The sequence below is a fragment of the Podarcis raffonei genome, chromosome 8 (assembly GCF_027172205.1).
Source record: "Podarcis raffonei isolate rPodRaf1 chromosome 8, rPodRaf1.pri, whole genome shotgun sequence".
Taxonomy (NCBI): domain Eukaryota; kingdom Metazoa; phylum Chordata; class Lepidosauria; order Squamata; family Lacertidae; genus Podarcis; species Podarcis raffonei.
Genome location: NC_070609.1, coordinates 38765405 through 38782443, shown reverse-complemented (window position 1 = coordinate 38782443; position 17039 = coordinate 38765405). Strand labels below are relative to the sequence as shown.

Sequence of the window (17039 nt, the reverse complement as noted above, 5' to 3'; positions counted from 1 at the left end):
AGTAGAAATGTTAATGCAGCTGAAAAGAAAACTTAAGGAACGGGGTGGGGAGTCACGGGGTTCGGAGAATCCCATCTTATGGATTTGATATTGTTTATGTATTTTTCTTTGTTTGTGGTTATTGTATTTGTTATTATGTGTCTTGTTGTTTGTTATTTTTGTTGAAAATTTATTAAAAATATATATTAAAAAAGCCTAAATACAATTTTGAAGGGAAATCCAAAAAGTTGAAATCTTAAAAACATGGAGTAAAAGGTTGGAAAATTAGCTCTTCCATAAAAGATCGCTCCAACCGTGAGACTAATTCAGGGGAATATCTTCCCCACTTGATGTCATTTGCCATTAGTTATTAATGCAGATTACCAGTTTATCAAGTGGCAAATGTGAGAACCTTTGCCGCAGTCACATATATAAATGGGAGTAAAATGTTTTAGCTCTATTTATGATGCTTTGAAAGTGATAACCGATCTTAATCGAAGAACCTGTCACCTTTCCTCTCTTATCCCTGCATCTTGGCTGCTTTCTGTGCAGATAGCTGATCTGGCTAATGAAGACACCCCTCAGTTATATGTGGCCTGTGGGAGGGGGCCTCGGTCGTCACTGAGGGTCCTTAGACATGGACTTGAGGTAAGAAGGGCAGGACATGAAGAGCAAAGCCATTCTAGATCTTCCTCTTGGGTGAAACCTTTTTTGTTAGATGAGAATGGATTCACTGGTGTATTCTGAAGCTGAGTAGAGCTAGAACAGGCATAGGCAAACACTGCCCTCCAGATGTTTTGAGACTACAATTCCCATCATCCCTGACCACTGGTCCTGTTAGCTAGGTATGATGGGAGTTGTAGTCCCAAAACATCTGGAGGGCCAAGTTTGCCTATGCCTGGGCTAGAATGTCAGCCTAACTGATCTCACAGTTTGTTTGGATTTTAGAGCCAGGTGGGTGAATCACCTTTGCTGCACTGTGTGAGAATGTCATAAGAAGTCATAAATAGCATGTGCATTGGGGATTTTGGAAAAATATGCTGAGCTAGATTTTCCAGTGGTTGGTTCAGTGTACAGCATTTTTATAGTGGTTGAAGGACAGAATAATTATTTTATTTTCTCCTGTGTAATAGTAACAATTAGGTCCTTTTTATTTGGTGGAGAAAAGCTCTGTTTTAAGCTTTTTAGCATTAATAAAATATGTCTTTTTCTAGGTATCTGAAATGGCCGTCTCAGAGTTGCCTGGTAACCCCAATGCTGTATGGACAGTGAGGAGGCATGTTGAAGGTAGGAGGTCTTCTGTGATGCAAATGCAGTGGTAAATGGCACGTTGAATTTCATTGTTCATCTACAAGTCACCTTTCTTGGTTCAGCTGTCTTTGCCTGGAGAGCATCTACCCGCCTCAGGATTATGACTTTCATTCTTAAACTGGAGTAAGCACAAATGTTGTGTGAAAATTGCACATACCAACTAGGAGAGAAAATCTGCCTGTTTGTAGGTTTTTAGGAGCCCCTCCCTGCTGAGAGCAGAAGCACTGACAGTGCTGTTGCTCCCCTTGCTATGGATGTGGTGCATTCTGTTCAGTGCTCTCTTGGTAGTGTTGCCTTTAAGCTCACTGTCATGGCCTTTCTTGGTATCTTTTACTATGTTATCATGATCATTACCACTCATGGTGTTCCTTCAGCCCCCACCTCTTACTAGAATTGTCTTTGCCATACAGCCTTTGGTATCTTATGTGCTACTACACCTTCTGTGTGTTCCTGGAATCTCTGCTGGGGCAATGAACCTGGGCGGCTGTCCTGGGACATCCTGTTTTGGGGTGTATTATTGCAATAGAACCTGACCTGTCTGTGGAAGAAGAAGAGGCCTTAATGCACAATCCTAGGCTTATGGTGGTAACATGATTGTTTCGCTCAAAAGCTCCATGTGCAGCACAATTATGACTCTTCAAACTACATCATTTGCTTAATCATGAAAGAGTCTTGTGCTTTTTTGGAATTAGGGGAAGTTGTAATGCCCTTCCCGGAAGGCATGTCTGAGAAATAACCAGGTACCCCTCCTGACTTGCATTTGCCATTTGCTGAAGGCCCTTGCTCCTCAGTGTGTGTGTGTGTGTGTGTTGTTGTTGTTGTTGTTTTTCTTCATATATTATTCTGTCCTCTGTGATGGAGTCAAAAGTGTGTATGGTCTTCAGACAGGACATCCGTGCTGTTCTCAGCTGTCTAGCTAGTACAGAACTTTGGAAAGCCAGGACCTGTTTTGATCAGCCTTTGTGTATTTTCAGCAGTTCAAGATTTGCTCTGAAAATGCTTTCCTGACCTGCAAGGGTTGCTTGTCATTCACACGGCTGGTGGTCAGAAAAAAAAAATGCCCCTGTGAGACTTTTCCCAGACAGCAGCTGGTTTTTCATGGAGTGGAACTTAGAATCTTAGAGTTGGAAGGGACCCAAGGGCCATCTAGTCTAACCCCCTGCAATGTAGGAATCTCAGCTAAAGCATCCATGACAGATGGCCATCCAACTTGTTCCATGTGTGAAAATAAATTTATTATATGTGGACTTCAGTGCCTCATAAATGTTTGGGTGACCCAAGTGAGTCCCAGCTCTCACGTTACAGTGTGATTGAGTAGAATACATTGGTCAGGAGGATAGCTTTACTGGTTCAGTTTTGCATCATGCACAAGGTTGTTTGATGCACTTAGTATTTATTAATGGCTCCCTCTAACCAGGTGTGTGCCAGTTTTCGCCATGTAATGTGTTAATGCAATGGCTTGGTGTCCAAAAAATGCTAAGCTATGGTTTCTTAAACCATGGTTGGGTTGTACCCTGCCCAGTGGCTTAACTATGGTTTGTTTACTGCCAACAAACCACAATTTGAAGCCGTGGGTTCTTGTTGGCTTTGGAACCTTGTTTAGTTTTTAATTACGGCTTGCTATTATATATGAATCCACCACATTTCCTCAATCACTATTTCTTTGGCCATCTCACCACCTCCTCACTAAGCTACAAAGCTACCAAGCTACAAAGACACGTGGCAAGATCAGCTTGAAAAGAAACCAAACTTGGGAAAAGAAAGCCATGGTTTGTTTTATTATCTGTGGTACAACTTGTGCCATATACATGGTCAAACAAACAATGACTTCACTTCGTGTGCAAACCAGGCCAGTAGTACAAAACTGACTTGGTCATAATGTGGTAATCCTGCCTGTGTCTGGCTTGTGCTTCTGAAGTTCTGCATTCTCTCATGTTACATGTGTACCATATGAACCCCTTCCAAGCAAAAACTAACCTTGGCTGGTATGTGGTCCCTGCTACTACCAATACCAAGCCTTCTTTTTTCTTCCACAGGTGGCTGGTGGTGGAGGTGCTGATCCCCTCCCACAGGTGTGTACCTACAGCCAAGGGCTGTAACTGGAGGGGGGGAGGAAGAGGCACAACCTTGAGGCTCGTTTTAAATTACTTTTCTTGCAAACACCTCTTTCAGCAAACTATGTAAGAAGTCAGTATTCAAGTACCACCTGAGTCTTCAGCCCTCAGCTGGAATAAGAACTGGCTTTTACTGTCCAATTGCTTTCCACATTCTTGGGGTCTTTCTCAAGATAAAGTTAAGCTTCACATGCCTGTAACTATAAGGAACTGCCATCTGTTCTTGCCCACTGGTCCTGGGCATTCCAGTATTTTAATGGGGGTGGTGAGACCAAGTTCACGTTTAGAGATGTTAAAGTCTAGATAGATATTCATTATACCATATTCTTCTACACCCCAGAGTTCTGGGTTTAGTGACTGTTGTTCCTTACCAGAGTTCCCACTCTGGGTACAAAATGAACAATACAGGCAGCTGTCTGATGCGCTGTTGACATATGATGGACCTTTTCTTCTCACCCTGTTGGCCTCACCTTGCTCTGTGCTGAGAAGGAGAAACGAGGTGCTGCTTGCCTGTCTTGATTCCTCTCTGGCTTGACTTCTTTCCCCTGCCTTTCACAGGAAGTTGGTGGTGGTGTTACCATTTCACTGCTGCTCACAAAATGACTTACAAGACAATTTAAATACAGCATAGCTTATGCAGCAGTTAAAATCCATGTGCAAAGTTAAGAGGCATGAGATCACAGGCATATCTGCAACTTTTAAACAGTGATCTTCAAGTACTGCTGTGATCACTCCCTCCCTCACTCAAAACTTTGCCAATGCTGTCTTTTATGGAGCAGTCAGACACTGGGTATAAGTTTCATTTATTTTTTCCAAGAGAGTTTGGGCTAGGAAAGCCATGTATGCACTGTCATTAGAGCTAACAGGTTACTTATGCAACCACAAGAAAGGAATCTCAACAAAAAATAAAGTCTGTGAATGAATTCCCAGTGCTAATGATACTGTTAACAATCTAGTGCATGATGAACTTCTGACTATTCAGACACTATGATTTTCCAAATAATTGATTTGTTTCTTGTGTTTAAAGGGTAAATTGAATTGTGTTGATAAAAAGAGTGGGGGGAGCACATGAGGGATGAAGCTGCATGGGAACCCTGATAGTTGTCCAGGAGTTCCCCCGTCCCCAAAAGCTAGTTCTGGCAGCTGTTGGGTGCCAGCAGACTGAGGACAGTGGGGGTGCTTTGTGAATAAGGAAGGCTTGCTGCCTGTGTTGCTGAACCCTGTGAATCCATTACAGTCAAATCCAGCTTATGACATGGGTGAATCTGAACACCTGAGTGCCTCGATCTGGAACTGTGTTAGGCGTCTGTGGAGGACTTGGGTGGCGGTTTTAGGCTTTATTGTGACAGAGTGGAGCATATGTCACGGACTTCTGCACTGAGGTGGGAGTGAGTTCCACTCAGGTCAGCAAGTAAAAGTGTGAATGGCTTTGCTTTTGCCAACCTTAGAGCCGTCTCATCTGTTTTGGACTATCAGCTTTCCCCAGCACAGCTGATGGGAGCTGCAACCCAAAACAGCTGGATGGGCACCAGTTTGGTGAAGGATATACAGTAAGCCTGAAATTTATAAGGGGGGTTATATTCTGGGGATAGCACCGAAAGCCAAAATCACATATAGTCAAAACACATTGGAGGATATTGTGAAAGTGTCTCCCCCCTGATGCCTGCCCCCCCCTTTAATTTATTTGCCAAGCACATAAAGCTGAATTTGCACAAATTAAATATATGTAAGTTACAAGTTTACTGTATCTAGTTTCTGACATTGAAGCTGAACTAATTAGAGCCCTCCTATATGAGTTGCTCAGTTGCTTGTTCTTTTGCCTGCTGCCTCCACAGGATTGGCTGTGAGCTTGGTGGACCAGTCCGCTGTTGGTATTTAACTTTACAATGGCTGTTTTCCATATCTGAGTTCTTTGAAGCTGGTGGTCTACAGAAATATACAGCCTGAGATCCTGGTTTGTGTGCTGCCCTTGTAAAAGGCCAAGCTGGAAAGTTCTTAACTTGGAATGCCGCTACACAAGCATAGATGACAGGAACACGGAAGCAGCCTTCTATCCATTCAGACCATTGGGCCATTGGCTCAGTATTCTCTACCCAACTGGCCGTGTCCCTGCAGGGCTTTCTTTTGGGGGGTATTTGCAGCGTTACTAGGGATTGCACCAGCAGGGGAAATGTTTTCTGCTATAGTGGTAATTTCTAAATGGTTTCATTGGCAGAGTGAATGTGAGGAAACTGAACAGTGAAGTGTTTGTTAAAATGTTACATATTTATTTGTTTATTATTAAATTTGTTAGTCACTTTATATTTCCCAAGGCAACCCAAAGCAACTTACAGCCAATTACAATTCATATTAACATATCTATGCGATGTCTAAATCCTGTGTAATCTCTGGCACTGTATTTAAAACATGTGAATAAGCTATTTTGTTTCTATGGATAGAAGACAACTGGAAAGTGTTCATGTACCCATTTCCAAGCTGAGTGGACACCATGTTAGTTAATATTACAGTCTCTTCTTCAGCCCCACTTTTTTTTTTTACTTCAGTTGAATCCATGTTGCCCCCCTGGTATCTCCATCTTTGGCAGTATTGCTGTTTAATTCTTCCCTTTTGCCCCCATTCATTTCCATAAAACTGTAGCCAAATTCTTTCCCTTCTGCCCCTTGGAACAAGAAATCCCCTTGGTCTTTTTGCTGGTAACTAAACCGGACTTGCTACTTAGCATCTATTGTGGAAGCCTGAACTCTAGGGAGGACAACTGCTTGACCTGGAGTTCCTGTAGGGCTCCATTGCGGGAAGATGCAAAGAGAAGAGCATCTTGATGCAGAAGTGGGGATCTTACCACCAGGGGCATATCTCTTTCTAGTGGCTTCTAATCTTGCATTTTGATGGTTCAATGCAATTTATACCTGTGAAGCCATAGAAGTTTCTCTAGCTCTGCAAAATTGCCTTCTCTGACTCGGATTCCTCGATCTGGCGCTTAATAGTTCAGTGGCATTCTGGGGTTTTTTTCCTTTCTGGAATGTGGAAAGAAGGTGTGTGGATTCTTACTATTAACTTCTGGTGGAAAGATCTAAAATCTGTGAGAGGTTGCTAACCATTTGTTCTCTGAGCTTCCATCTGCTTCATTAGTTCATTGTTTTTGTAATAGTGTTTTGTTATCCCTCCTGCCAACTCCATCATTTTTTAAAAAAGAACTAAATTAGCTGCATCTCATGTGTTTTAGTTAAGTTATATTGTCTGGGTTGGTGTATTTTTATTAACCTGTGGGATTTATTTTGATCTACATCACAATTTTTGTTTGACAGATACTCTGTGTTTGTGTGTGTTATTTAGAGAGAGCAAATGAGAATAAACTGTTCTGTTGGCTGCAGGCATAAACATCTTGTCTGATCATTTTCTTGTGGTTAGGAGGAGAGCAAGAAACTGTTTTCACTTCAGTTGTATTCTGACCCAGATGTGATTATGATATAAATGAGGGGGAGGGAGAGGCTCTCAAAGAAGGTCCACACTTCTTGCTGTAGCTTCCTTGTGCCTTGAGTATTCTCCTTTTACCACAGTCCAAGTGTCTGAAGGCCATGCTGCCCCTTTGTCATGAACTTGTGTGTGATGGTGATGATGGAAATAACTGTAGTAGCCTTTGTGAAGAGTTTCTGTTGTCCATATTTGTTCTACAAACTTCTTTCTTGACCTTCTAAATATTGGCATCTGTCTTCTTTCTTCTGTAATTAGATGAATTTGATGCCTATATCATTGTGTCCTTCGTCAATGCCACCCTGGTACTGTCTATCGGAGAAACTGTAGAGGAGGTTACAGACTCAGGATTCCTTGGTACTACGCCCACCTTGTCTTGCTCATTGTTGGGAGATGATGCTTTGGTGCAGGTAAGGGGCCTTTTACCTCTTCGTGTTCTGCTTGCCTTTTGCAGCCAGGCCCCTTGGCCTTCTCAAGAGATGCAAGGAGAGAGGGTTTGGTTGTGGTGCTCCCCTGGCATGGATGGGATGGTGGTAGCTAATTTAATAGTTGTGACTGCAAACTGGCTAGAGGATAAGGTCGCCTTTAAGGTTGGGAAAGGGTTGTTTCAAGAGCCTTTCAGAGTAAGATTCCCTTGGTGTTCCGCTCTTGCTAAAAAACGTTTAGTCTTCTACTGCATTATTTTAACTGGTTGCATAGACTAATATTCCCTGTGATTTTTGTTTTCTTTTGTTTTTAAAGGTAGATAGGAGCTTGTGGAATCTTGATCATTTACCTTGGTGGCACTTTTCAAGTTGCTGTTTGTTGACTTTGCCCTCTCTCAGCTAGATATAATGAGAGCACTTCTTGGTGAACAGCAGAAATTAGTTGTGTGAATGAGATAAAGATTATAGCTCACTTTGCAAACTAAAAAGCTGTATAGGTAGGCATGGAAATCTTGCCACGTACTTGTGGCAAATGGGCTACAGATGAGCAGGCTGAGTAAGCTTTTGTAAACCAGATAAGAGGTGCTGGTTCTTCTGCTTCCCTTGTTGACCTCTGGTGTGTCCAAATGACAGTAAAAAACTGTATGTGAGCAAGCAGTTTAGGAAAAAAATTAAAAAGGCTAGGCTGATAACTTCTGTGAACTGACTTGCAAGGCTAGCCTAATAATGGAAAGAACAGCAAAGGCAGTTCCTGTCAGATGGACTGACACAGCATCTTATTTCTGTATTTGTTTAGGTTTATCCTGATGGCATCCGGCACATCAGAGCAGATAAAAGAGTTAATGAGTGGAAAACACCAGGGAAGAAAACCATCGTCAAATGTGCTGTGAATCAGAGACAAGTGGTGATCGCACTGACAGGGGGAGAGCTGGTCTACTTTGAGATGGACCCGGTACGTGAGCTTAGCTGGAGGGAGATGTGACTTTCATGAGGGTTTGCAGACTAGGCTTGCAGTGGAAACAAATGAGAACCACATCACAGCATTCTTGGGCTCCTTATGTCGCTTTCCTTCATTTCAGGGGTTCTTGTGCAGGAGAACATTCAGGTGATTTGTGCCATTTGGGTGGGGTGGGTGTTTGGGGTTTCTTTGGTGGGCCATTGCAAAGACTGGCATATTTTTAAGACCAGCTTATCTCTGATAAACTTGGTGGTCTTCAAAGTGCTCCAGGTTTCCTACCTCAAAAGGTCAAACAAGCAGTGTCACTTGTCATCATACATGGTTCAAAGAATTTACTGCACAGTATTTACTGATCTGAAATGGGTCTGGTTCTGCTAATCCAGGTGTGACTTCCTTCCTCCATTGTGCCTTTTTTCCACACCAGTCAGGGCAGCTGAATGAATACACAGAGAGGAAGGAGATGTCTGCTGATGTGGTGTGCATGAGCTTGGCCAACGTTCCCCCAGGAGAGCAGCGCTCCCGGTTCCTTGCTGTTGGGCTGGTGGACAACACTGTGCGCATCATTTCCCTCGACCCCTCTGTAAGTGCTTCCTGAGAGTCGCTTGCCTGTAGCTAAGCCTTTGCTGACCCGAATTTTAAAAAGTATTGTAACCAAAACTACCCACCCCCCCAAAAAAAAATTGAGTGAGAGGAAGTTCCAGGGGTGGTTAGCAGGGCTTTCCTTTCTTTGGATGTGAGAATGCACTAGACTGACTTTGGTTTGTTTCCTAATATGAAAGGAGAGCATATTGGAAGCAAGCAGACTCATAAAGTGGGCAATACAACTGCTGGTGCTTCATCAGAAACCCAAAGGCATTAGAAACTCCTCCAGTCCCCGAATATGTCTTCCAGTTTTAGCAAACTCCCTCTAGCATGCTCTTTTCCCAACCCAAACTGCAGTTGCTTTCTCTCCCCTCCCCTTCTTTTTTTGATACCCTGCCTCTTAATTTGAAGGTTCAGGCATTCCAAAGGGTTTGATGCCAGTAAGGCGCATCAAGCCTCTGGTCAATTTTCAGTGGCCATATAATAGGTCACTTCACAATAATCAAGGTGTATGATTACATCTGATGACTTCTAGATGGTTTGAACTACAACTCACCCCAGCCCTAGCCAGTTTGGCTGAGGATTATGGGAGTTGTATTCCAAACTTTTGGAAGATAGTGGGTTGCCTGAAAGAAGGCCAGAGCTAAAAATGATTCTTTAAAGACTTCCTCAGATGAAATTAATCTTCCCACAGATTGCTCCAAATGGAGAAACACTTTGAGCTGGTTGGCATAATCAACATTGCCATGTGCTTCTTTAGTCTATCTCTTCAGACTGCTGGGGGATGTGGTTGAATGCCCTCCTACATAGAAAATTGGCAGGTCAGCCTAGTCTTCAAATGTGCCAGGCATTTTTATACAAAGGAGAATCCAGCCATTTACAGGTCCTCACCTGATGTCTGAAGTTGTTCAGGGTAGCAACAAAGACCTTATGTGTTATGCTTTGCTCTTTCTCTCTGCTTTGTAATGGTGTCTTCCTTCTCCATCCCTTAGGACTGTCTTCAGCCGCTGAGTATGCAAGCTCTCCCTGCCCAGCCAGAATCACTGTGCATTGTGGAAATGGGTGGAGCTGAGAAGCAGGATGAACTGGGAGAGCGGGGCTCGATTGGCTTCTTGTACCTGAACATTGGCTTGCAGGTGAGCAATTACTGCCCAGAACCTTTGCTGGATCCTCGATATATGGGATTGGACCTGGTCTTGCTGCATTTGACTGGACTGCGTGGGAACCATACTCTTGAGTTTGTACAACCCTATAAAGACATGTTCCACACACCCTCCCAGAAGGCCTGCCAGAAGGGAACACTGCGTCCCTCTTGCCACCTTCTTCACTGTTCCAGAGTTCCTGAGGAACGGAGCCCTCTCCCGCTTTATTAAGGCAGACTCTAATCCCATTGTGAAGGGTACCTTCTCTCTGCTGGGGAGGAGGGTGGAAGTGTTAGAGCTCATCTTCCAGTGGGCCAGGGGTCTTTTTATTTAGGTGGGGGTGAAGTGGGAGTAGCCTACACTTAAAGCTATTTCACAAAAAAGCCTTTTTTTAGTTTGTTAAAGGAGGAAAGAGCAGCTTTGTAGCAGTGTTGTGCTTAATTTTGTACATGCCAGAGAGAACCTGGAAATAGTAAGACTTCCGAAGTCAGGAGCTGAAGATACATTGGTATTCTGAGTTCATCTGGTGCCTCTTTTTCTCTCTGCCTGCCCTTGTCCCTCTCCCCCCACCTTGCTTTGCTCACCTGCCCTTGTAACCCAGAACGGTGTCCTTCTCCGAACTGTCCTTGATCCAGTTACTGGTGACCTCTCTGACACAAGGACCAGGTATCTGGGCTCGCGCCCTGTGAAGCTCTTCCGAGTTCGGATGCAAGGCCAAGAGGCGGTGAGTGAGCGGGGAATCAGAGGAGTGCACTTGTGAAAAGCTGGAGGGGGAGGAACAAAAACTTCAGGAGGACTGTGAATCTGGTGACTTAAGATCTTTTAGAAATTTGGGGTGGGATGAGTTCACAACTAAATTCCTTGTTTACCATCTGGTACAGAGGGAAAATACAGAGGGGTGAGTGAGGGAGAAAACAAGAGTGTTGATGAGGCCAGGGGAAAGGAAATATCTTGGCCTGCTTCTGGGTCCTGCTCATTTTAGCTGCTTGTGGGAAAGGGAGGGGGGCGTTAAAGAAGGAGGAAGTACTCAGTGTCCTTTGTTTGCCTGGCTCTTGCTGCTGTAGTCATTGCACCTGATTTACAGAGTCCAAGGTGTTTTTGAAAGTTGGTGATAAAGTAGCCAGGCTTGTGGTCTTCAGGATCATATTGTTGTAGAGCTGGAAGGGACCCTGTGGGTCATCTAGTCCATCACCATGCAATGCAGGAATCTCAATTTGGCCACCTCACACCTTCTCTTATGCCGCTGGCTTGGGGACTCCTAGAGCCTGTAATTAGTTCTGCCTCCACTGCCCTGCCAAGAGAGCCTTTGATTGTGGACTGCTAGGAGAAGAAGGCAGCCAGCTGGGTTCCCAGAGGTGTGAGCTGCTCTGTCCCATTTGCTGTTCTCTCCCTGAGTTTTCTCTCTCTTCTTTTCCTCCTGCTCCAGGTGCTGGCCATGTCAAGCCGTTCTTGGCTGAGTTACTCCTATCAGTCCCGCTTCCACTTAACACCCCTCTCATATGAAACGTTGGAGTTTGCCTCTGGCTTTGCTTCAGAGCAGTGTCCAGAGGGCATAGTAGCCATCTCAACAAACACACTGAGGTTCGTATCAAAATGCCAGCGGTGGGGAAGGAAACAAATAATGGAACCTGTTTGCCTTCTCTCTTGGCACACAGGACTATCTGTCTGTCTTGCTTGTCTGTCCCAAGATCCTTCCTGTGCAAAGCAGGGGCAGTTGGTGCCCAAAAGGGTTGCCCTGAACGCCTCCTTTCTACATGACCTTGCATGGGTCCACTCTGCGTTGAGTGGCTTGATCTGGCCTCCTTCCCAGTTGCTCAAGATGGGAAGGAGAGCTGTACATGGCAGCCACCCACCCATGGCAACCCACCTGAAACATGACTGGTTGTTGGGAGGAGATTATTCCTTGGTGGTAGCCAGTCTGTGGAGTGTTCACTTCAGAAGCTGCTCTACTTTTTCACAAAGCGTTAGGTGGTTCTGAAATAGCAGCCATGTTGGTTTTGTTGAAGGTCTACTTGATTTCTCTTCAGGGGCAGGAGGTAGCTGTTTCTCCTGATCTTGAATACTAAAGGGGGTTACCTGGCATGCTGATATCCACAGGCTTTCCTGCATGAAGCTCCATAGAATACAAAGTACTGTGAATTGGCTGTCAGGGGTGGCCATTGTAAATTAGCCTGCAAAAGTAACTAGTCTCTAGTCATCATGCAAGTGCAGGTGAATATACAACGCTCTTCCTTCCACTAAGCAGACTGAAGGAGGAGGGGCACAAGGACCCTTTCCTCCTGTGCCTTTCACTCACACACTCATGGAGCTCCCCATCACTGATGGCTACCAGGCAAGTTGTCAGTTTTCAGGTTGAAAATGTCCCGCGTCTGCTTGATGGAAGGTGGTTCATGCCACAGATGCCTGCCCACCAGGGAGGCTCCATTGTTCGGCTTGGATGTCCTTTTAGTTCCTTTAAGGTGGCTCACTGGGATAAGCTTAATGTCTGCAACTTTTTGGCTCCCACAGGATTTTGGCCCTGGAGAAGCTTGGAGCTGTCTTCAACCAGGTTGCCTTCCCGTTGCAGTACACTCCTAGGAAGTTTGTCATCCACCCTGAGAGCAACAACCTAATCATCATTGAGACGGACCACAATGCTTATACTGAGGCCACTAAAGCCCAAAGGAAGCAGCAGATGGCGGAGGTAACATGCCTGGCTTCTGCCTCGGGCCCAGCTCTCACCAAAGAAGGGCAGGGACAGGATTCTGTGAGCTGGAGCTTCTTTTGCTGCTGCTGCACTTGGTGGGGAAGTCGTCGCAACACAGTGCAGAGCAGTCACCACTTTCCTTTCTAGAGAGGAGGCTAGTCTGCTTTTGTAACCCATGGAAAAGCTCACTTACTTTCTGCACCTCAGTTAGGACTGCCTAATTATCATAATCACAAGAAGCAGTGATGGCCACCAACTTCGATGGCTTTAAAAGAGCATTAAACAACTTCACAGAGAAGTAGATTATCAGTTGCCTGCTAACCATGATGACTATATTCTGTCTCCATTGCCAAAAGCAGCATGCCCCTAAATGCCAGTTGTTGAGAATGACTTAGGTCCTGCTTGGGCTTCCAAGAGGCATCTGTTTTGGCCACTGTGAGAACAGGATGCTGCACTAGAGATAGAGCAGGCAGCTCTTACAGTCCTTTTTTTGCCCCCTTGTGCATTGCAGGAAATGGTGGAAGCTGCAGGGGAAGATGAGAGGGAACTAGCTGCAGAGATGGCGGCAGCGTTTCTGAATGAGAACCTTCCCGAGTCCATCTTTGGTGCCCCCAAAGCAGGAAATGGACAATGGGCGTCTGTTGTCCGGGTGATGAACCCCATCCAAGGAAACACTTTAGATCTAGTCCAGCTGGAGCAAAATGAAGCTGCCTTCAGGTAAGGAACAGTGTCTGCACCTCTGAAGCAAGTTACCATTTTGAACACTGCCCTTTCTGCTAAATAATAAAAATTACTCTTTATACCAGGTCATACTTTGGTCATACTTGAAGTACACCAGTCAAACCAAATATTTACTTATACTATTGTTGCCAGATTACTCTAGAATCTAATTAAATAAAGCAAAAATGTGGTCTATCTGAAGTTGTTTGGGGCCGATACTCGGTAGTCATTTACCATGATCTGCTCAGCTGACAACGGCCCTAATTAAATCTCATTGAGTTTACGTATTGCATTTCTATGCTGCCTTAGCACAAGCAAATGGTACAACATACTCTTCGCTACTGCCTTCCCCCAAAGTGTTCTCTCTTGCTCTTTGTTGCTGTGAAGCAACTGCTTCTTTTGCCTTCCCAGTCTTCCCTTGTCTTGTTAAGTAACATTATTGTTCTGGCTCTCTACAGTGTGGCAGTGTGCCGATTTGCCAATGGTGGTGACGACTGGCATGTTCTAGTGGGCGTAGCCAAGGACCTCATCCTGAACCCACGCTCTGTGGCTGGAGGCTTTGTCTACACCTATAAGTTGATAAACAGTGGGGAGAAGCTTGAGTTCTTGCACAAGGTGAGAATTTCCTCCACTTGTGGTTGGAGGGGGAGGAATCTGGGAAGATGAACATGGATGGGGCTTGCCAAGAGGTTGCTAAAATGTACTTATGAGACCTGACTCTTTGGGACGGAAATCTCTTGGTTGGGAACAGAGGACCATCACTGTTAGTAACTACTCCACAAATGGTTTTCCTTCTGTCCACAAAACAGCAGCTGTATCAAAAATCACATTGGATTTTGCCTGTGTTTGCCATGCAAAAAATATGCACATTGCTTGCTGCCAGGGAAATTTGAGCAATTAAAGTAGTAATGGTGTGACAGTTGCAGTTATCTAATGGACATTTGAAGCAAAACAAGCATAGACCTGTGAATGGGTCATTTATAGGTGATCTGACTTGAGCTTTTGCAGCACCTGATGGTGGTTGCTGAATACTTTGGCTTCTGTTGGTGTGGAGAAAACCAACAATGTACAGAGCACTGCAAAAGTTGAATTCTCCCTCCTTGTAGATACCTAGCAGCCTGGACCTGTGTGGAGGCAGGTTCTTTTGTTGGGCAGGAGCTGGACTAGGAGACCCCTTACTAGAGGCAGTTTGTCCTTTTGGCTTGCAATGTCATCTCTTCCCCAGTGGATGCAAATGGTTACTTGATTCAAGTGGGCCCCAAAACTCACTGGTGGTGGATCTGCATCCTTTGCCAGGGCTGAAACTTGCCCATCCCTGCAGTGGCGGGGCGTCATCTATGCAGTGAGGAAAGTATTAATTATCTTTGTTTAGTCTGCTTGGCTAAGGCTTCTTCTCTTTCATTTCCTTTCTGTTCAGACCCCAGTAGAGGAGGTACCAGCTGCTATTGCCCCCTTCCAAGGCAGAGTGCTCATTGGTGTGGGGAAACTCTTGCGGGTATATGACTTGGGCAAGAAGAAGCTGCTCCGGAAGTGTGAGAATAAGGTATTTAGAACGTTGTGTGTGTGTGTTTGTGTGTGCAGATCTCCTGGAAGCTGCATTTCCTAATGCAGACATACCCTATCACTTTTAATAAATTTGGTTGAAACCTTTGAACTTTTTTCAAGTTCCAGGGAAACATTCTCTTGCCCAGAGCTTTGACTTCCTTCAGATTGCTTAAGGGGCAAGTCTTCAGGGCTGTTTCCACCCTCTCTGTACCTTTCTTTCCCTTGGGAATAGAATTGAGAATCTGAGGTTCAAAGGTGTGGTCTTGTGTTTTATGAAGCTATGGCCTGTGATTCACACAAGGTGATAGTTGAAAGTTTTGGATTTTTTTTTGTTTTAGTCGTTCCTGACACCAACTTTATAATGGTGTAGTGAACCGTCTGCATAAAAGGGCACAGAGCAGCCTGGAGCCCTCCAAATGTTTTGGACTGCACCTCTCATCAGCTCCTGTCATTGTGGCCAATGGTCAAGGATGATGGGATTTGTAGTTCTGGCGGGTTCTGGGTTATAGAAAGTAGAAATAGGAAGATTTTCATATTTCACATATTTGCTTTTTCCTTGTTTGTTTGGCCTTCTGAGTATTTCTAGAATCAGGAGAGCTCCCTAGAATGATGTTAGCACTGGTTCTCGGTGCACATCCAGATATAGAAGGTGATCACAGATAAGCAATGTCCCAACTCCCCTTTTCTCTCTTAGAAAGCTACAGCTGTTGCACTATAAATGATCATAGCCTTGCAGAGAGATGCCAGTGATGTTCAGATTTCATTTGCATAATGGCTCAGGAAGGGATTTTGAGGCTTGCCTTGAACAGCCTCCCTTTTCTGCTTTTTGAACTGTTTTTCTGAATTGCTGTCGTTTCCCAGCACATTGCCAACTACATCTGTGGGATCCAGACCATTGGGCACCGAGTGATCGTCTCGGATGTCCAGGAGAGCTTCATCTGGGTGCGCTACAAGAGGAACGAGAACCAGCTGATCATTTTTGCAGATGACACCCACCCCCGCTGGGTCACCACTGCCTGCCTTCTCGACTATGACACAGTGGCTGGAGCTGACAAGTTTGGCAACATCTGTGTGGTGAGTCAGCCTGAAGGCAGCCAGGAAACTCCTGGGGCTCATTTGAGAACTGTCCTGCTATTTTGATTCCCTGATGCGGGAGATGCCAGTGAAACCCCTGCCTTTTGCTTTTGCTAAGCACCATTTAGCTGGTGGCCTGTGAGACCTTTCTCCCACACTCACACGCTGCTGTCATGGGCGGTGGCAACTTCCTCTGGACTCTGCCAAAGTGCACACCTTGTGACTGTTCTGTTAATGGAGACATATGCTTTGTTGCTCTCCTTTTGTGGCCTGGATTACACACCACAGTCAGCCCACAGCTAAAAACAGGCTGTGGATTTATGTGGTTGTGTTGGTGCATGCTGCTGAAAAGTTCTTGCTCTGCTCCTCTCCTGCTGCTGCTGCTGCGACGGCTTGTTGTGACTTCCAGACCTCATCCTGTTGGTTTGTTTGCTTCCAACAAGCACAGGCAATGAGTCAAGAACAAACCTTGGCTAACTCTCATGGTTGGTTGGGGGAGAAACATGCTGTGAACCCAGGTTGGGGCACTCACTGTGGTTTGATGTGACATGCAGAGTGTTTGCTTGTTTGGGCTTTTCTGAATTCATGCTTACAGCACCTTCTAGTTATTCCCATTTGCCACTGAGGCCACGTGTGAGTTTGACTCTCTTGATGCCTCCTCCTGTAGGTGCGGCTGCCGCCCAACACAAATGATGAGGTAGATGAGGACCCAACTGGAAACAAGGCGTTGTGGGATAGAGGCCTTCTTAATGGGGCTTCTCAAAAGGTAACTTTGGTGTAGGGGAGGGGGTGCTTCCTCAGGTGAGAAACTGGAGGCTCTTTCTAGTTCTCTGGTTATTTATTAACTTCATTACCTGCCTTTTTCTGGAACCAGCAACTTCCTTTTTAAGAATATATAAATCTATGCATAAATCTACTGATAAAAAACATGTTACGGTGAATTGGTTTTTAAAAGCCAGAGTATCCGTATGGAATTAATAACATGTCTGTCTGCCGGTTGAAGCCTGAAAGGGCTTTTGAAATTAACTTCTG

At 44.9% G+C, this 17039-nt stretch overlaps 1 protein-coding gene across 5 annotated transcripts in view; it reads left to right on the top strand.

Annotated features, from left to right (window-relative positions):
- SF3B3 (splicing factor 3b subunit 3) overlaps window positions 1–17039 on the top strand; it is a 33383-nt gene that overhangs the window by 10021 nt on the left and 6323 nt on the right. For all 5 annotated transcript variants that reach the window (XM_053399394.1, XM_053399395.1, XM_053399397.1 and 2 more), the window contains exons 10-23: window positions 532–627; window positions 1194–1266; window positions 7134–7285; window positions 8097–8252; window positions 8683–8838; window positions 9833–9976; window positions 10584–10706; window positions 11409–11563; window positions 12491–12665; window positions 13180–13385; window positions 13847–14003; window positions 14806–14931; window positions 15795–16007; window positions 16675–16773. In XM_053399394.1, the coding sequence (XP_053255369.1) occupies window positions 532–627; window positions 1194–1266; window positions 7134–7285; window positions 8097–8252; window positions 8683–8838; window positions 9833–9976; window positions 10584–10706; window positions 11409–11563; window positions 12491–12665; window positions 13180–13385; window positions 13847–14003; window positions 14806–14931; window positions 15795–16007; window positions 16675–16773 (2031 nt within the window). The remainder of the gene's footprint in view (window positions 1–531; window positions 628–1193; window positions 1267–7133; window positions 7286–8096; window positions 8253–8682; window positions 8839–9832; window positions 9977–10583; window positions 10707–11408; window positions 11564–12490; window positions 12666–13179; window positions 13386–13846; window positions 14004–14805; window positions 14932–15794; window positions 16008–16674; window positions 16774–17039) is intronic.